General features: G+C 38.8%; 2 protein-coding genes and 1 non-coding gene across 3 annotated transcripts; 2 read left to right on the top strand and 1 right to left on the bottom strand.

The window, feature by feature from the left end:
- Nucleotides 1-517: 517 nt before the first annotated feature.
- On the top strand, nucleotides 518-10771 carry LOC108667253 (solute carrier family 15 member 4). The gene is made up of 12 exons (XM_018154255.2): nucleotides 518-760; nucleotides 1024-1121; nucleotides 1721-1857; nucleotides 2142-2281; nucleotides 2601-2763; nucleotides 3827-3989; nucleotides 5047-5197; nucleotides 5691-5825; nucleotides 6217-6343; nucleotides 6849-6930; nucleotides 7326-7450; nucleotides 7827-10771. The coding sequence occupies exons 1-12, from the start codon at nucleotides 641-643 to the stop codon at nucleotides 8393-8395; spliced, it is 2010 nt and encodes a 669-aa protein (XP_018009744.1). The 5' UTR covers nucleotides 518-640; the 3' UTR covers nucleotides 8396-10771.
- A 1886-nt stretch (nucleotides 10772-12657) lies between these two features.
- On the top strand, nucleotides 12658-21004 carry LOC108667248 (acanthoscurrin-1-like). Its single transcript, XM_018154251.2, has 3 exons — nucleotides 12658-12762; nucleotides 13128-13419; nucleotides 19273-21004. The coding sequence occupies exons 1-3, from the start codon at nucleotides 12676-12678 to the stop codon at nucleotides 19617-19619; spliced, it is 726 nt and encodes a 241-aa protein (XP_018009740.2). The 5' UTR covers nucleotides 12658-12675; the 3' UTR covers nucleotides 19620-21004.
- On the bottom strand, nucleotides 17859-17965 carry LOC125178864. The gene has a single exon (XR_007157050.1). It is a non-coding gene; the product is annotated as a U6 spliceosomal RNA (small nuclear RNA).

The raw sequence follows: 21004 nt of genomic DNA, 5'->3' as shown, positions 1-21004 counted from the left end.
CCTCTACTTCTTCCTTTATATTAAGCTTGGTCTTAATTCCACACATGCGTAGATGGTTGAAATAGTGACATCGTGCTATTGCAAGCCAGATTTCTGCAAAACACTAGGTCTAGCGAAAAATGTTAAGATCTGCAGAGCTAAAGTCCAAGTCAACTAGTGAGAACATCGAAACATGCATGAAAGTTGATAGTTGACCTTGCTTTACTAAATAGTGATGAACTGTTTGTGTAGAAAGAATATTATGGTTTGAGACTTTTAAATAAGTCTGTGAATATATTTCGAATCCTTTAAGTATATTTGTATTTGCTGATTTAAGTGGTAAATAAATTAATAGATGATTGATATAAGAGACAGTTTTAGACACATAAAAACTAATTCTGACACAGGGTGTCAGAATTACGACACACAGAGTGTCGTTTACTGTCGTATTCCAACACAGCTTACACAGGGTGTCAGAATTACGATTTTGAAGCGCTGGATTGGATTGCCAGACTATAATTGAATAACTTTATTTTTCAGATAATTCTGATGTAAATACAAGCTGTCATTGAAGCTCACATGTGTAAGATTTACCTATATAATTAACCTTATGATTCATCTCATTAGACGTTTTTTGTTGAAGTAGAGGATTGAAATCAATATGGATTTTGCAGTTAGCAGTCATCGCAGGATTGCCTCCAATGTTGTCCTTGTTGTGCTGTTCTTGGAGCGTCTTGCTTACTATGCTCTGGTCTCTACATTCTACCTATTTCTCAACCGGGTAATTATTGTATATAGAGATTATAGGCCAGCCACCTTGCAGGAAGTGGCTTAGTATTTTATTTAATTTGTATAAGATGAAAAGAATTAATCAGATTTCAATATAATACTCTACTTCAATAAGATTTATTTTCATGAAATATTAATGAGTGTAGTCAGAAGCTGCTCTGTAATATTATTTCAAATTAGGTAGTGATTTTTAGATTGAATGTACTTATGCAGTAACTGTTGAAAATAAATTCCTATTTTGCTATTAAACTTCAGGGGCCTTGGGGTGTGGATGAGGGATGGGACTCTCTGGAGGCCCTCAATGCAGTCTTCATCCTACTTGGAGTCTCCTGCATCTCTGCACTCATGGGCGGGTCTGTCTCCAATTGATACATTTCTTATTGCTATATATCAATTGAAAAATTAACCTTTAAAGGGTGTTCTGTTGACGTTAATGTGTTTTCAAGCCATGGTTTAAATTTTGGTGCATCAAACACTGATATTTAGGTCCTGTGAGGATTTTTAGTATAATTCTAAAATCCATTCATTGCATCTGTGGTGATAGTTTTGAATTAGTTCTAATTATTTTTTCCATTGCTAGCAGTTGAACTGTTGTTGTTTTAATTTTTTTGCACAATAAAAAATGCTGTAATTCGTAGGAATAATATAGGTTCAACTGGTTTGGAGATCAAGAAATAATTTGAGTTCATCTTTTAGAAGTATCAATGCAATGAATCAGCATCTGATTTTAATCTCTTAAGTCATATTTAAATAGAAATTATTTATCATAGTATTAATAGATGTAGGTATATATTATATGTTTAATTATAGATGTGGTGTTAATTCTTCTAACGTAGCTCAGTGAAATTCCATTAATGATTCCATAGCTATGATCTAATCACATCACAGAATGAAGCTTTCCAAATAAACGGTTTTGAGGTCTACGTTTATCTAAATTGTCAATGCATTGCAGATATGCCTCGGATGCTTGGATTGGAAGATTCTGGGCTATAGTGTCAGGAATGGTACTCTACATTCTTGGCTACATTCTTCTCATTCTGATCACCGTCGACAAACTGCCTCGATACATCTGCACCTTCAATGCAACAGGTTAGACCTCACTGCTGGCAATCACATCTACTGCACAATGTAAATAGGTATTTGTTAAAGGATGGCAAGAATTTCTTTTAAATTTCAGTGCAAATTCTTGCTTATTTGATCATATGGTTGTTTTTGTGATAACTACCTTGAGTTCTGTTAAACCAAACAGTTGGAATGGTGGTTTTATATGTGATCCAATTGTGTGATGAAAATGTGTGTCCTGACTTGGTAACCATTAACTCGCTGATCAATAGCAATAGAATTATTAAAAATGTACTCCTATTATGTTGCAGCTCCGGGACTTGATGAAGAAGAGTTGTCAGGAGATAGTGTACACGCACCATGCAAGGCTGCTGTGTATGTGGCTGTGGTGGTGCTGGGCGTGGGTGTCGGCATGGTCAAGGCAAACATTGGGCCTTTTGGGGCTGAGCAGGTGAGCTGATTAATGTTCTCAATATCATGCAATGATTGGTTCTCAGGGTCATGATACTGATTAATGCTCAGCTCTTAATATAATGCTACAAGCCAATACTTGGTTCTCAATATCGTGCTATTGGTAATGATTGGCTCTCATAGCCATGCTAATAATCGTTCTACAAGATATTTATTTGTGTGCATTAGCTTCAGGTTTGCTGTAATATCACAATCTTCACCAATTGTCATCCCAAATAAATTGTCATTTATCAACCATGTCATCGCAAATCAAATCCCTTTTCACGTCTGTTAAAATAAGTTTCTCTTGCTACCAATAGATGGGCCCCAGCAACCAGCTGCTGGCACGCAACTTCTTCAACTGGTATTACTGGTGCACCAACCTGGGCAGCGCTGTTGGCATCGGCGCGCTGGCCTACATAGAGCAGGACAGCCCAGGCTACTGCACCAATGGCTTCTTCTGTGGCTACCTCATGGCTACTGGTCAATATTTACTACACTATACCTTCACATTCAATAGAATTAGAAAATAGTGCAGGCCTTAGATTGTCTAAATAGTGATACTTTCTTCACACAGCGTTGGCAAAGAGAAGACGTAGCATTGATATGCCATTTTGCCAGGCAAAACTGACCACAAAGGGCAAAAACTGCATCGCTTTTTGGACGAAGTTTCACTAATATATCTGAGTGCACTTTTGAAGAAATTATTTTATTCTTACAATGGGACAGTTCAAACTACCGCACAAAAAGCTTCTAATTTTTTTCACAGATATTCATGAATATTTCGTATTCCTTTGCCTGCGCTAGCAATTGCCTAACATTTATTTCCACTAGGAAGTCTACTGCCTAGAAAGTCCAGACCTCTGCTCCTGTAACGTCTTTTGTTTCTTCTTACAATGTTAGATATTTATCTCAGTATTCTGTACTACAATATTTATCTCTGTATTCTGTACTACAATATTTATCTCAGTATTCTGTACTACAATATTTATCTCTGTATTCTGTACTACAATATTTATCTATGTATTCTGTACTAGAATATTCATCTCTGTATTCTGTACTACAATATTTATCTCTGTATTCTGTTCTAGAATATTTATCTCTGTATTCTGTTCTAGAATATTTATCTCTGTATTCTGTTCTAGAATATTTATCTCTGTATTCTGTTCTAGAATATTTATCTCTGTATTCTGTTCTAGAATATTTATCTCTGTATTCTGTTCTAGAATATTTTTCTCTGTATTCTGTTCTAGAATATTTATCTCTGTATTCTGTTTTAGAATATTTATCTCGGTATTCCGTACTAGAATTAGGCTCAGTCAACGTCGGTGATGATTCCATGATTTATCATTATTTGTTCTCCTAGGTGTTCTTTTACAAAACATCGTTACCACAGGATGCCTGACTGTGGCGCTGTGCATCCTGCTGTGCCTCACTGTACCTCACATTGCCACAGGATGCCTGACTGTGGCGCTGTTGATCCTGCTGTGCCTCACTGTACCTCACATTACCACAGGATGCCTGACTGTACCTCACATTACCACAGGATGCCTGACTGTGGCGCTGTTGATCCTGCTGTGCCTCATGCCGCTGTTCGAGCGCCACCCTGCCACGGGCAGCAGTCCGCTCTTCAACATCGTACGCATCACGTGGGAGGCGACGCGACTCAAGATACGCGACCTGACCACGCCTGCTGCACAAAGGCAGCCGTCAGTGATGATGAATAATATTATCTTATCATTTAGGGTATATGAGAATGTGTCACTCTCAGTGTATAAGAATATATTACTAACAATTTTTGACGTTATCAAGATACACGACCTGACCATGCCTGCTGTGCACAGGTAGCCGTCTGTGTTTATGGATGAGATTATACATCATACAGAATATATTGAGAATATATCGCTCTGAATATTTATAAGCATGTTTCATTCATAATAAATAAGAATGTATCACTGAGAGTGATGACACCGAAAAAAAAAAAAATAGTGGGGCCCATTGTCCTCATGCGACGCACGTTAGCATGTGTCACTGATAGGATAACCCACAAAAGGGTAATAAATGCATCGCTATTTGGACAAGGCCTCCCTCAATTATCTGAGTGCAACGTTGAATTGCTTTGTTTAGAGAAATTCTAGAGCCATGCTGTGGATGTGAACGCCATTCGTGCCATCTTATTTTAACAACGGCTGAAATTTTTAGAAAACTTCCAGTGTAGTTGTTCCTGTACTAACAAATATGTGAATCGCAGTTAAATAACACCAGTCACTCCTTTGAACACCAGTCAAGTATTAAGTGAACTGCCAGTGATGTTGAATTGCTAGTTTTTTATGTTAGCAAATAATCTAAATTGTCTATCTCTGCCATTGATTTTACACCAGCCGCAAGCGTCATATAGTGTTTTCTTGTATTGTCATGCTAATTTATAGACTGGCGACAGTGTGTTTTATGTTTTTATTAAGTTTATTTTCATTTCAAGTTATTCAGATATTGCTACTCCAAAATTTCGTAAGATGAGCAAAATATACATGCATGTTGTTCACTAAACTGGGTGAATATGGAAAGTTTTTCTCTGATCACAAACGTTGAAATTTCTACGCGTTTGTTGTTGGATATACAGAGAAATTTTTGCTCGGATTACCAATATTTCAAATCTCCATGCCACTGTTGGTTCAGCCCAAATCACTAATTTGTGTAAAACATAACTGTAATGTACAAAGTTGCATGCTCTTTTTTTCTCGGATTACAAACATTTCAAATGTCCAGGCCGCCGCTGGTGCAGCCCAAGTTCCTGGACCTGGCGAAGGTGCGCTACGGGGGGCGTTTCCACGAGACCGCCGTGGACGACGTCAGGGCCGTGGGCGCCATGCTGAGGCTCTTTGCCGCCCTCTTGCCCTACTGGCTTGTCTACTTCCAGGTCTTGCATCTACTTGTTAATTTATCTATTTCTTTGGTTCTTATCTATTCGTTGGATTCAGGATTGAATAGCATTCGGTTTTGTCCAGGCTATTACTTACATAATAGGTATTTAATATTTGGCGCATCAATTACTTTTAGCGCTAATAAATTGTCCTCTAACTGTGAGAGGATGTAAGTTAAAATAGATCCAATACACTTTACTTTTTTCCGCAAATTCAATGTTTAAATATCTAATGTTTTTCTCTCGGTAATTCATAAATTTTGTATATTTAATTTTACTTATCAGGTTTGTAGAATGCACGCATAGATTTTTGTACGAAACTCTACTGTATTTATGCCAAATGCTATCGATATGAGTGATTGAAATTGGTTGTTTATCTTCAGCCATCAACAATTAAAGAAAATTATAGAAATATTATGTACTGCATTTAACCTCTGCCTCTTGATCAGAAGTTTCAGCACCCAATCGTTGATCAACAATATTCCAACAGATGCAAACGAGTTTCCAGGCTCAGGGATTACACATGCGCTTCATGATTGACATCCAAACTAACAAAACAAACTCGACCGCCGGGCCATCGCTGCGAGAATTGTTCATGAGCGTCGCCGCGGGCCACACCTTCAGTGTGAGTGTCTGGTACAGTGTGAGAGGTACAGTGTGAGGCATGCTGTACGAGGCGTACCTGTGTGAGAGGTACAGTGTTAGGCATGCCGTACGAGGCGTACCTGTGTGAGAGGTACAGTGTTAGGCATGCCGTGCGAGGCGTACCTGTGTGAGAGGTACAGTATCTGTATGAAGCATACTGTGCGAGGCGTGCAGCGTGAAGCATGCTGTGCGAGTTTACTGTGCAGCGTGAGGCGTTGTGTGTGAGGGCCCAGTATAGAGTGAGTACTGCACAGTGTGACTGGCCTGTACAGTGAGCTTAAACTAGGCATTTCTGGTTACAGAATCTGAATTGCTTAACCAATGAAGTTGAATTACCTGATCAATGTCGTCACTTGTGTTTGTGTGACCAGGTGCCGGCGGCGTGGCTGACGCTCTTCAACCAGTTCTTCCTGATCCTCGCCCTGCCGCTGCTCACCAACGTCGTGTACCCGTACTGCGACAGGCGAGGCGTCCGCCTCTCCATGCTCTGCAGGATTGGTCAGAAAACAGCCACTTCAATTATTCAAGATATTACCATATATTTCCGGATAGATAAATACCACGATATTAAGATGTATTTACATATATATTGAGGATTTATAGCCATCATGTGACCAAATGACGGTGGAATTTTTTAAGACTAAAATATGATTGCGAAAGTATTCTATAATATATACATTTGTATGTAGAACTCGTGTATATTTGTATGTATACACGTATACATTGAGGATTTATGGCTATGTTATGAGCAAGTGACAGCGGAATTTATTAAGACTAAAACATAATTCGGAAAGTATGATATAATGACATACTTTTGTATGTAGAACTCGTGCCGCGACTTCAATTATTCAAGATATTAACATATATAAACGTATATATTATAGCCATCATATGACCAAATGACGGTGGAATTTATTAGACTAAAATGTAATCTAAAACATACAATGACATGCATTTGTATGCAGAACTCGTGCCGCTATACTTATTTATATTTACCTCTCAGGAGCCGGTATGTTGGTGAGCAGCTTTGCGGTCTTCACTGCCGGGGGTCTGGAGACTTTTCGCACGATGCTGTGGAAGACTGAGTGAGTGTTGCTGCGATTGCTACATGCTTTATTTGTTTCTTTTTCTTATTTCGAGCGAGTGCTTTCGTCAATATGGACATATTTTAAAAATAGGAAAACCAGAGTGGATTTGATTCCTGTGAACTCTTCACGGGGTGCACAAGTACAAATGTACCTATTTTTTCACTAGGTGGGATTGTACTTTCGCAATATTATGTAAACGAGAATTAAATGATTGTATTTCTTTTCTTAATTAGTGAGTTAGTTTGACTCATTTTCTTTAGTTAGGCAAAGGTCAGTTGAATGACCCATATCTAACTGATGACATAACCTCCTACCTTCAATCTTCATTGTTGTATGGATGATTATATCTATACCCGCGTACGCAGGGGCTAATAAGTGCGTTTTGTATGCAGCAATTCGACGCACATCGTGCAGACGGTGGGCAACGTTACCTTCAACGGCGTCGACATCTCCATCTTCTGGCAGGTGCCGCAGTACGTCCTCGTCGCGGCGGCTGAGGCCCTTGCCAGCGTTGCTGGTACGTCGCTTCGGCATAATATTATATTTATGTAATAATATCATTGTAATTTATATTATTGATTCATTGTTGTTGTTGGAATCGCTGTGGCTGCGACTCAGAGTGCCAAGAGATATTTAGAGTGGGAGGTTAACAGAGAAGTGGATTACAAGTCTGGCTAATTTGTGAATGTAAACTAACGAATAAGTTTTTGGTTTTGCTCCTCAAAAGCTTCTATAATGCACTTACCGTGGATTTTAACTAATTCAAGGTTTATTCGCCTTCTAACCTATTACCGTAATGTTTTGCAATGGGAAAATGAACGGCATATTTTCAAGACGATCTATTCTTGCTCCTCTGAATAAATGAATACCGGTACTTATTTTTCTGCACGCAGGTCTGGAGTACGCGTACAGCGAGGCGCCACGAGCGTTCCAGTCGCTGATCATGGGTCTGTTTTACGCCATGGAGGGCGTGGGGTCCTTCCTTGGCATCGCTTTGCTGCAGATCCTCGCGCCCTTTTGGCTCAACAACATGACCGACTATGCCAACATCAACGATAACCATTTGGATTTTTATCTCTATTTCCTAGGCATCATTCAGTTCACGACGCTCATCGTGTTTGTCGTCACGAATTACGTGTCCCGCTATAGTCTGGAGCTCGTGCCCCTGCACAGCGACCAGGGAATAGGAGGGCCTCGAGACGGTCGTGGGCTGAGAGGCAGGACCCGGTACCGAGGGCTCCTAGAGGAGGAGGATGAAGAAGAAACATTTGAAGGACCACTGAGAAGGAATCAAGACCCCGGTGTTGCGGCCCCTGACGAAGAGCTTCTCGATGTCACGCGCCCTGAGGCTGGTGGTGGGTTACTGCCAGCGGATGAGAGCGATGACAGCGTCGACGTGAAAGAGTCTTCCAGCGCCGTCACGCCTGCTACTGTGCCGAGCGTCGGGGTCAGATTCGCCTGAGCATTCAACGTATAGAAGTTCATTTTAATTCACTAGAATCCGGACACGGAACTTGTCTCGTTCATGTAGAAAATTTGCAAGCAAAAGCAGGTCGTGCGTATGATTTGCTTATTAGCAGTTATTTAGGTGTATAAAATTAATTTTTTAGTAAATATAGCGTTTTGCACTTATCTTGTGCTTGCTGATCGATTTTGTTTCACGTTAAATGATGACATTGGTGGTATGCAGGGTATTGAACACTCATGCTGTATAATTATTGGGTTGATGTTTGTTTGTTTCGTTTGAATTAAAGACACGTTTATTTTAGCCATTTAATACAGACCTGCGGTGTTGAGTCGATGTGATACCACAAACGCTGTGTGTTTTTTGTAATAATGTCAAGCAAATCTTGTAGAATCTCTCTCCCACGCCGTGATATTAGAGTTAGTCTCTGCGCTGTACCTTCTTAGTAATCTGTCCTATGGCCTGTTTAGATGTGCTGCACGGTATCTCTTTTTATCTTAGAATGGTCGGATTAAGATATGCAACATAAAATATCAAACATTAAGTTGTCCAACATTAAGATATTGGAATGCGTGTGCACAATTGTTCAGCTAGCAACATGGTAGTAAATTTTAATTTTTTCTGAGTTTCAATTATTTATTCTTACCTATTTTTGAGTCGACCTTTTCATCCGCAAGAAAGTTATACATTCTGTCTCTGTTTTTATTGATTATTGATGCCACTGGTACAGTTTGGCAGTATTCCGATCTCTAATCTCTTCTGTATTTTCTAGGAACGGAATACGCTGAAAATGGTGGTTCTGGGGTTGCCAATTGACGTTTGTGTTCTATGTTTATTGGTCGAAAATGGCCTCGTATAGGCTAATTAGTAGACCTCGTATTAGCCGAAGTTGATCGCGGTTGCGCTGTTGCAACTGATCCTCTCCTAGTACTCTACTTAAGGAGGGAGCGGAAGCTAAGTGGGAATCTCAGTTACATGTTCGATCAGATTGAGTTATATCATGAACTGTTCTTTATTTATTGTAGTGTATACCGAGGAGAAACCACTCTTGAAACTATTCCTAAGTATTTTTGGGATATTTGGATTATTGTTGCTTCATGACAGTACATGCTTTTAGTGTATTCTGTGTATTATGACAGTGTGTTCTGATGCTTTCGTGATGTCGGTGTATCTTTGTCAGTGTATCTGCTACACGCATTTGGGGGGCATTGTCGTTGACTGCTCGCTGCGCATGCAAGCAGTGTCTTATTCTAATTCTGAATTAATTTAAGCTGCTGTACTTGAAATGCAAGCAAGCATTACACATTAATCGCTTCAGTGATTTTTTGTCTACTTCTTGACTATAGGAAGACCGTATGTCTACTTCTTGACTTCTATTAGACCGTATGTAATGTCCCTAACATACTATTCCTGATGTTGGGTCGGCGACACTTTATTATAGAAGCGTCTATTGTTCATCCTTTATTGTAGATTTCGCCGATGTGAAGTTGTGTTCATTTTAATCTTGAAGTTAATGTCTTCGTTGTTTCCAAAGTTCTATTCTCAATTGTGCCATCGTCGCTTCTCTCATTGCAAGTTTCATTTCAGCTTCAGTTCCACTAAAGTTTCAACTGCTCTGAAATATTCTCTCTAAACATTTAAATTGCTTCAGTTTCTCTTCAGGGAGTAATGCCACTTATCATTTTAATTATTTCTTTCATAACTTTTTCCATGGGGTCAACAGTGAAATGTTTCATCATTATTTTGTATTAATTAATGCATAAAGATAAGGCTAGAATTTTACTGCTGCCTCCATCTAGTAATACCATTATTATTTTAAGAAAATCGTACTACTTAAGTTTCATGTATTGTAATTGAGTCTATAAGGTGATTATCATGTAAATAACTACGCGCTCGTAACTACCTATGTTTCTACTTGAAGGGGCGTGCTGTACATGGTAATTGTCTGCTTCCTTTATTCATTTTAATTAAATATGAGCTTTGCTACCATAAGGCTCGTATCGTCTTCTCTTACAGAACTGAATAAAATAACGTAAAAGGGATAAAAGATACAGAACTAGATAAAATAACGTAAAATTAAAGGTATAAAAGTTGACGGTCAATCAATAGTTAACAATAAGATAAAGAAATGCAGTGCAGAATTGCTATCAAAGAAATCATCGGTCACCAGAGATGAATCAGTCACTCATTCGGTATGAATCTGGCGCGTGTGATGAGGCCTTGAGAAATGTCTATTTTTGTAATGAAATTTATGGTCTTGCAGTTAGCTTATATTTATAGCATAAAAATAATATTTGTCATGTATGCGTAGGAAGCTACATCGGTAAAGAATACAATGCTTGTTGAAGTCTCGCATACAAGCCGCTATCATTAGATGCTGTGTATCATTTTCCTGGTGATTAACGAAAAATGATTACTGCAATACATACAGAAGAATTACTCTATTGTGTAGAAAACTCGTTAGTTGATGCATGAAAATAAAAACTTGAATAATTTTTACGTAGTGCTCATGTTCTGTTCATCGAACTTGAGCAAATGTTCAAGTAGCTAATTAGAATGCATTGCGCGTTTTTTAAGTTAGGCAAGTGAGGAATTTTGGTGTCGACGTGAGGGTTGCAAATAGTTCGTTTGGCTTTGATAATCAAGGCTTTTCGATGCCTTTGCGTTTGTACTATTTCAGTCTGGAAAATCAAACCGTGCATGAAAAATCCAACCGCTTCGAAAGGCGATGTTCCTCGAAGCGCACTTAGTTTATTTTTAATTCTTAGATTCAATTTTCTGTGTTCATCTGTTTGTAGGTCATTTAACAAGAAGTTTACTTTATCTTGAAAGCTGATTAGCAAAATTTACTTATTAAGTAGTGTCAACTTTATCATTATTATTGAGAGAAAACGTTTCCGTTGCGCGGTCGTCGTCTGCTACTGACCGTTAGTTGTCAAGGCCAGCTCGTCCAGGGATACCGGCGCGCTATTCACCACGTCATAATTTTGTCTATCGAAATACATTGCGTGATATGAGTTTAAATACTACTATAACGATCATTCACGACTCGCATGCTAAGAAGCTTACGAAACACTATTGTAACAATCACTTACCACCACTATCTTGTAAAGCTCACAAATTAACTACTAATAAGTAATATAGCGTTCACTGTCGCTCCTGTCCAAGTATAGGCGAGAGTCGAAGTTGTCTGAGAGACCCTCTGACTCAGAAACAATTTTTTTTATATAATCACAACATGATGGCGCCAGATGAGATGTCCGAGAGGCCAGCTGAGAGCATAAAACAACTACCTAGTAGGTACCTAACACTGCCCCATAAAAAACTATTCGTTGCGGGAGGCTCAAAGCAGGGATTCATTGGCGAAGCTGCGATTAGAAAACATCTCCCAAATACCCAAATTACAATGCTTTTAGAATATTATAGAAACTGACGATATTGGTCTTTAGAAAATAGTTTAGATTTTACATGAGCCAGGACCGAGTGCGTATTTGGAAACTTGAATTAGATGGAGAACTTGGGTGTGAAGACTGGAACAACAAACTGTGGGAACTTGTGAGCATACGGCGCACATCTTAGAATAGAATAGAAATGTCGGCACTGAAGAAATAGGCCCATGGCCTGTTACCGATTCTTGAATTTTTCGTGACTTGATTCACAAGGGATCCGGCCTTTGGAACCCGATCTTTCCACAACTGACGACTGATTGAGATAGCTGCTTCAAATTTGACCGACGCAAAAAGCCACCTGTGTCATCAAGGCCAAATTTTATCGAAGAAAAAGGCCACCTGTGTCATCACGACCAAATTTGACCGAAGAAAATGGCCACCTGTGTCATCACGACCAAATTTGACTGAAGAAAAAGGCCACCCGCGTCATCACGACCAAATTTGATAGACGAAAAAGGCCACCTGCGTCATCACGACCAAATTTGACCGACGAAAAAGACCACCTGTGTCATCAAGACCAAATTTGACCGAAGAAAAAGGCCACCTGTGTCATCAAGACCAAATTTGACCGAAGAAAAAGGCCACCTGCGTCATCACGACCGAATTTGACCGACGAAAAAGGCCACCTGCGTCATCAATACCAAATTTGACCGACGAAAAAGACCACCTGTGTCATCAAGACCAAATTTGACCGAAGAAAAAGGCCTCCTGTGTCATCACCACCAAATTTGACCGATAACAGGACACCTGTGTCATCACGACCAAATCGCAGTCTATATAAAGAGCCGTGTCATGCTTGGCTGGGTCAGACGCTGCTTGTGCACGTGAATGTCTGACGCGTGCCTCTCTCATCACTGCAGCCCTCGATTACGAACGCCAAATAAAACGAAGCTCAAAATGAAATTGCTGTTGGTGGTGAGTAGTGATACATATTTTTGAACGATTTTATGTTACCGTAAATTTTTAGTGTATCATTTCTATTATTAGAAAGGCAATGCATTCAACATTAGCTTCGAGCATTAGTAAATAATGAGTTTGCCATGTTTTCAGAATAATATCGTATTAAAGATTGATTGTCATTAATTGCCATTTTTTCGGATTAAAACATTATACTAAGTATATGTCATTTCCGTCCAAAATTTTTGAAAAGTATTTAGTATTTTCTGTAGCGAAGTGAAGATATGAACGTTCCGTTGTCGGCTCCATAGTCTCGTGGAGGTTAGAGAAATTTTATGTTAAAACATGAATATGATGATGTTGAAACCAATGTTTACTTGTAGAGTCTGCTGGTGGCTTCCACCACGGTGGTGAGCGCTCTGCCTCACAGGGGATTTGGTGGTGGACACCACGGTGGTGGCTTCGGCGGTGTACACGGCGGTGGATTTGGTGGTGGCTTCGGCGGTGTACACGGCGGTGGATTTGGTGGTGGCTTCGGCGGTGTACACGGCGGTGGATTTGGTAGCGGGCAACACGTTGGTGGCTTCGGCGGTGGATTTGGTGGCGGACACGGCGGTGGTGGTGGCTACGATGGTGGATTTGGTGGCGGACACGGTGGTGGTGGTGGCTTCGATGGTGGATTTGGTGGCGGACACGGTGGTGGTGGTGGCTTCGATGGTGGATTTGGTGGCGGGCAACACGTTGGTGGCTTCGGCGGTGTACACGGTGGTGGATTTGATGGTGGACATGGAGGATTCGGTTAATATCATTAGTCGAACTAAATCTGTAGTTAATTATACTCAAGGCTCTCATATTTAGATAACGATAAAAAACAAGAATTGTTTATAAATATACAATGAATGTTCTTCGTCGTTTTTGGAGGCATTAAATCTGAGGCGGCCAAGCGCTGAGGGTAACGGGCTCGTCAAAACCTCGTAACAATATTCAATTTCTGGCAACAATTGATGTAACTTGTATTTTATTCCAGATGTAGAGTGACTGATTTGCATCGTCACTCTGATTAAAAATTTCATGCTGCTCGCGCCGCGACTGAAGAGGACTTTTTACTTACGCAACGTATACAGAATTAATTGAATATTTTTATGCTTCATCTACAGATATTCTAATATCCTCATTGCCAGGCATAGTGACTTTTTGCCGTTTAGATTTAATTACTATTGAGAATACGACTAATATATCTGTTGTTTATAAAACTATGTTTACTTCTCCGCCATAGTAAAGAATAACATTGCATCATGTCCTTAATTACGCATATACTCGTTGCCAGGGATATCTTGAAAGGCAAATTGACTAGGGTGGCGCAGAAGTATAGAAGGTCTCTGATTATACAGTAGAACAAAATTGCAATTTAACTGTAGAGCCTGCGTCGCACGTCGAAAATTATACCGCATAAAACGAATGTATATATAAAATATTTGATTAGAAGAATACGGGTTGAATGATACAATTATTTTTCTTTTGAAATAACAGTCGTAATAATTGAATTATTTGACACAATCTTTAATAGAATCCCAAAAGTTTCGTGAAAAGTCTAGTTTGGTCGTTTTCATTTTCATCGAGGTTTTCGAATCATTTTTCTCACAACGATTCATGTTGAATGAATTGGCGAAGCATTCGTCAGCAATGAATGAAATATGATAGATAAATCATACATACAAAAATATTGCGTAACAAATATCCATCAGTCGTTTTACTTTCAGATTTTGTTTTCGACGTGTCACTGCACATGAGCTCTACCGTTAGTGCGTGCACTGACTAGACTACAAGACAATTATTCAAACAGATTATGTCATTAACCATCCTAAACGTTTCGTGATAACGTTTGAGGGTACGGTACTGTCACAGCAAAGCACTAAATTAATTTTTATGTAGCTAGCATTGCAGCAAATTTAATGTCTTAGTAATTAAGGCATTATGTAATCACACATTATGCTATGAACGATGGATCTCTGAGACCTATAGTGGCTTACGGGTGGCAAATGTTGCAAATCTTATTCTGATTATCCTGCATTTGGCGGCAAACATTTTAGCCAAGAATAGCTCACTAAAATTCGTTTATGACCACGAAGGTGTTCACGTTCTACCATGAATACAATCACTTACCAATACTGGCACGATTATCACTGTTTGGAATCATTGCAGTCTCAACATCGATATTTCTCCTCTCAGGAGGCAGAAAATGCATACATGACCAGGCGGACTCTACACCGCATCTGTAATTAGTAGTGAAATGTCATGAATGGATCGCCTGTTTTTTTCGAATCTGTTATATTTCCTACAAAGATAAAATCTGCCCTTTCCAAATGTAGAAAGTTCTCTTTGACGCAGGAACATCAAGAGTGCGAAGAACCCTAAAAAATATGAGCGGGATTATTGAAACGATCTATGGAAGTGAAAGTTTGAGTGAAAGGAGAAACGCACGTAATACAGCCTGTACATTATACATTGATGTCTGTATATTGTACATTGATGCCAGTACATTTTACAACTGAGGGCACCCGCAACACTTCATCGTCTGTTTCGTAGACGTTACGTCATCTCGCTAAAGCTCTGGGTGGCTGAGTGGTTACGATCGTCAAGATTAGGATACAAGTTGAGGGGTTTCGAAACCTGCAACTGGTCAGGAAAATACTGGTCGAAACCGGAAAGGTAGCAGAGTGATTGCGAGAATCGGAGACACGGCAACATGTACCAAGCATCGCAGACTCCTCGGTATTATTATGTTATTTTAAAGCAATTCATTACTAGAAGAAGTAGTTGCCATCTGATTCTTGGTAGGAAAAGGTTTTGATTGACGTAAAGAAGAGTGAGAAACAATTTTTTCAAAAATATTTAAACACCCCCTTCGCTGCCACCAGTGACGAGAAGTGGGACAACTAGATATTATAACAAAAAATCTACAAATATTTCTTAATCCAATCTAATGAGAATATTAATCCGATATTAATAGATAAATATCAAGAAGTATAATCATTTTGCCATTGATAAATTCTTCGATTACAGCAAAAATTGATATCAACTCTATTGATCATCCGTAGACACAATTCTAGAACTCCATCATAGTTTTATGATAGCAATTTATTGAATTGACGCCAGTGCAACAATGCCTACGAATGTCCACCCTGCCAGCATAACGATGTCCACCAATGTCTACCCTTCCCAGCAATGGCAGGGTGGCCCAGTGGTTACAGTTCAGGGCCCATACTTTCAAAAAAAGTTAAGAGATCGTAAGTTCATCAACCAATCATTGACGGCCTTTCAAGCAAAGTCCACCAATCATAGACAAGAAAATAGTGCGTAAGTACTTACGTTCACTTAGCGAATTTTGAAAGTATGGCCCCAGAGTACCAAGATTGGCGCAGAGAGGCGCGGGTTCGATCCCAGCTCTGTTATAACGATGTACACCAATGTCCACCCTGCCAGCATAACGATGCCCATCACTGGCCGTCGGTTGATATCCTCATATGCTCACAAAAAGCCATTTCTTCTGATATAAATTTTTCCGGCATTCACATCAACTTTTCATGTCTACACAAATATTCTGAAACAACCATTAAGCAGAGTAAAGTTCTATTCATTTCGGCATTAATTAATTTGTGTAAAACGTTTTTTTTTCATTGCTGCACCCGCAATCTTTTCTCTAACTGAAGGTTTCTAAATTCGAGTTAAGAACCTCTGTTAAAACAGTATAAATGGAAGATAGTTTGGGAAAGAATTCTGACGACCTTCTAAGTCGCCGGTCGAAAGGACGTATAAACCCTTAGAGGCAGCGTACTAATTGGTAAAAATGTTCGTAATGAACTTGTGTTAAATATTTTCAGTCTACCGGTTTGGGGGAGGTTAGACAAACTCCTATACAAATCATCACATCGTAGATCTTCTCAAACTTAAGCAAAATTCAATAACCAATACAATTCCAGAGTCACAAAAATTATATTGTTCAAGTATGGCAACTAAGGATGCGTAAAAAGTGAGGATGACAAACAGGTTCTGGCACCCAAACCTGACGACCTCACCGATGATCATTACAGAAGTTTGGCCTCCGCGACGAGGACACGTGGCGACATTGCGAACGATCGAGGCACACTTTTTAGCGCATTTTCTCATACGTTTTTAGCGCATTTTCTCTTTATAGATAAAATGCACTATTGTTCTCGCCATGTCCGTCTGTCCGTCCGTGACTTCACGTTTTCGTCAACGAGAGAATGCGCTTTCTAGCTATCACTCACTGCAGTGAGTATTGAGTTATATTTTTTTTTAAATTACAACGTTACGACTGCACATAAAAGGGAATATTTTGATTAAATTTTATCTTATGATTATTATTGAAATGATAAATATTATTAACATATCTGTCTACAGGTTTCATTACTATATTTATTTTATGTACACACCGATTACTAAATGGAAGGTCGACATATCCTTGAATGTCAAGTGCTTTATTGTTTAAATACAGGTGCAATATTTTGAAACAAATTGGCAATTCACATTTTCAATGCCATTTAATACCAACTGAAAACTATTTATAAGCGAATGTTTGTTTAGAGATAGATTAAATGATGTTGAATGCTCGGTTATTTGCTTCCGCCTATCATGAATGAATCTTTTAAAAGTTTGATGGAATAACTATACATGAAAGACATGAAAACCACAGCAAATCAAAATTTTTATGTTCCAAATTAAAAACCTTTCTAGAACGAAATGTAAATTCACTGTATCAAAGTTTCAATGACTGATTTGAATTTTACGCACATATATTAAACTCAGGAGTGCAGGGTGCTAACTTTGAAAAGTTTATTTTAGAATACACTAAAAAATTGCATGTCTGAATAAAATAACACTGTATTTGTCCTTGTTGAAAAGATTGGAAATTTACCGAGAGTTCCGTTGATTTAGAAGTTTAAGTTCTCTTCCGCTTTGGCTCTATAGGTATCAACACGAGGCCATGCAGATAACTGTAGCTCGAGACTCGTTACTTGATGTCGTCAAGAATAGAAGTGTCGGCATTGAAGAAGTAGGCCCATGGCCTGTTACCGATTCTTGAACTTTTCGTGAAAAATGTGGAACGCTTCACGATTTTGCGTGTCATCCTTGCGCAGGGGCCATGCTAATCTTCTCTGTATCGTTCCAATTTTAGTATATGTACCGCCGAAGCAGGTACATATACTTAAGAATATAATGAGAAAACTTATTCAAAATAACTTGGGAGGTACATTTTTAGCTTTAAAGGATGAAATTTTTGGCATTATTGGACGTTTGGGTGTGAATTTGATATTCTTGACTTCATTTTCTCCAATTGCAAAATCTTTTTCAACAAACCCGTTCCACCGAAAATTCGAGTATTTCAATGCAATTGAATTTTCTACTTAAAAAAGACGATTGATTTAGAAGCTTGCTATTACTCTAAGCTCATTCTTCATATAATAATATTATTATTCGTCTCTTGATTTAATTCTTAATCTTTACCCGCATTAACTTTAGACTACTATCAAGTACCTACATTATGACTATTGTCGAATCCTGTTATATTTAGTTCATTATGCGATCTATGTTTGCATGTTTTGAGTTACTTACATGTGAAGATTTTCCATTCGAATTAAATGTACGCAAATAAAATGCCAGTCCAAAACGACAAAGAGATTACGCAATAAGCCTTTTTCATAAATTTCTCAACAACTTTTTAAATGCTTGATTCTGAAAACGCGTCCAACCCTGCAACCGACGCTTAATATCGTACTACTCGTAATTGGCATGGCTCTGCTCTTCGTTACCAAAAAGGTAATCCCAGTTAACGTTACCTCTGATGCCTCACTTCCGCAACGTAGTCAGAAATTCCTGGAATTTTTTCAAGGCTACATATGCTAAACTCCGAGTTTTATCCCGCAGCTTGGTTTTCCTCGGAGTGTATGTATATACGCATGCCAACAAACAGGTTATTAGCTACGTGCTCAAGATGCGTTATTTAAGCAAATGCCCTGACGAAGCTGCCACCACTTGTGCTGCTACCGCCACATCAACAAGCAGGATCGCTCCTCAAGTTCTAACTCTCTCAGGCATCTAGTGTACCTTACACACACCACTACACGATGAAGCTGCTACTAGTGGTGAGTTGTGATGCTCCACTACTGCACAATGTTATTCTATATTCTAATGACATACTATCTACTTATGAAAAATATCGGATTACTCTCTGAAATAATAAACTTTTGAGGCCTTGAGAATGAAATAACGATCGTTGAATACTTGTTGCTTACATTTAGAAGCACTTTAACTCGCAAAAACACTAATAACTTAATATGAACAATCTTACTGCGCATGCCACTTGTCTGCTTTAGTTTATTAAAGTTGTGAAGATAATAACTTAATATGTTATCATATATCATATCATTTTATCTAATTTAAGCTTCACTTATTCAACAATTTCTTCCACGAATGAGAAGTTTTATCGCTATGAATATTTTGTTGCAGATTTTGCTGGTGGCTTCTGTTGCGTTTGTGAGCGCTCAGCCCCAGTTTGGTGGCAGAAGAAGAGGTGGATTTGGTGGTGGACGTGGAGGTGGATTCGGTGGTGGACACGGCGGATTCGGTGGTGGACACGGCGGATTTTCGGTGGTGGACACGGTGGATTAGGTGGAGGTCACGGTGGATTCGGTGGTGGACACGGTGGGGGACACGGTGGATTTGGTGGTGGACACGGTGGTGGATTTGGAGGACACCATGGAGGACATCATGGACGTGATACCGTAATTGGATTGGGCCCTCTAGGTCACGTCCACCTCAACGAAGCTGGCGCACAAATTCATCTTGGACGATAAAAAAACCGAAAAGTGTTTTATATTTATTGTGATCAGTGCCATATTAAACCTAATTATGACAAAAGTATAATTGCAACCAGTGACAGTAGGTAAATTCAATCAAATAATGCTAGTTCGTTTTACTGGACCATGACTTCTGTTCGGCAGACATTACTCACAATTCTACTTCGCGGATCGATTAATTCACGGATGCCATTTCCTCCGGATGCTACTAATTAAATTTTCGTATTGAACATTTTTTAGTATATTGTGGGTTTCGGTGACGACTTTTTCTGCTACACAAATGGTAATTACATCACGACTGACGTTCATAGTGGCTAAATGGCATTAAAGGGCTTAATCTCGACAAATTTCGATTTATCGAAGATCCTTCCAGGTGACGCATTCATAAATCTTGTTGGGAACATGTCTTGCTTGGTGAGCAGCATTAAAAATATTAATTATTTTCACAGATTAGGTTTAAAAAGCCATAAGTACTTGGCTCGAAAAAAGGACAAACTAAAGCAGTTAAATTAATCAGAAGCAAGTCTGAGATCTCATGATACATGTTTACTACGAAATGGAATTAAAATCTTGATCATTTTTGTGAGAAGCACTTTTCAAATATTTTAGAGGCTAACGAGCGTTATTGTTTTAATTGTAATGGGAGCTTTTTACATTCAAACCCAAAAAAACTTTCTGAATGTCGACGAGAAAACTGCATTTTGTATTATTAAAAAATTTGTGAAAGGCCCCAAATGTGTTAAATGCGATCAAGTGAGCTGTGTTCAAGAGAACAGTGTGTTCATATTATTGTTGTAGTATGTCATGGCATTGTGTTCATTGCTTATTAACTGCTAAAAAACATAAATGTTTACTAAATAACTACGTAGGAACGAAGAGTGAATGCAAAAATTCGCTGCATTCATTAAAATGTCTTCGAAAATATGCGAGCATAACCTTTGAAAGTGCTGGATTTTCAATGGAAGCCTGTAACAGAAGTATAGGTATACCGTAACTTACTAATAATTTCAGTTTGGGGAAGTTCACTCTTGTAGCCTTGCACGTTCAAGGACATTTTTTTCTCTTTTTTTATAATCTTTTATTTGTCCTTACTCAGAACAAGCTATTCATGTTGGGAGAACATAGCCGGGAACAATACTTTTATTGCCTCCAACTGATTTATTTGCGTTACTTGCGACTGATGATATACTGAAGGAATTGTTTTGTTAATAAATTATTCTCGTTTTTGACTTGTTAAGCCGGGAATGGTGGCTTTGAAAACGTAGCATGTCATTTCTTATTTGTACAATTCATTTGTAATATTTTTCTTTACAATCGAAATAGGATAATTAAAACATTTGAAACTTAATCATTTAAAGGCAATAAACTTCGTTTAAATATGA

Source organism: Hyalella azteca, unplaced genomic scaffold, assembly GCF_000764305.2.
Source record: "Hyalella azteca isolate HAZT.00-mixed unplaced genomic scaffold, Hazt_2.0.2 contig13343, whole genome shotgun sequence".
Classification (NCBI taxonomy): Eukaryota; Metazoa; Arthropoda; class Malacostraca; order Amphipoda; family Hyalellidae; genus Hyalella; species Hyalella azteca.
This window is presented reverse-complemented; position numbering and strand designations above follow the sequence as displayed.

Bases quoted from the DNA above. Each gene is read 5' to 3' on its own strand.
- LOC108667253 (XM_018154255.2), top strand. From the start codon at position 641: ATGGATTTTGCAGTTAGCAGTCATCGCAGGATTGCCTCCAATGTTGTC. The intron at 2,282-2,600 runs GTGAGCTGATTA...TGCTACCAATAG, and splicing joins GGCCTTTTGGGGCTGAGCAG to ATGGGCCCCAGCAACCAGCT. The intron at 5,826-6,216 runs GTGAGTGTCTGG...TTGTGTGACCAG, and splicing joins CCGCGGGCCACACCTTCAGT to GTGCCGGCGGCGTGGCTGAC.
- LOC108667248 (XM_018154251.2), top strand. From the start codon at position 12,676: ATGTCTGACGCGTGCCTCTCTCATCACTGCAGCCCTCGATTACGAACG. The intron at 12,763-13,127 runs GTGAGTAGTGAT...GTTTACTTGTAG, and splicing joins AAATGAAATTGCTGTTGGTG to AGTCTGCTGGTGGCTTCCAC. The intron at 13,420-19,272 runs GTGGATTTGGTG...ATTTTGTTGCAG, and splicing joins TGGTGGTGGTGGCTTCGATG to ATTTTGCTGGTGGCTTCTGT.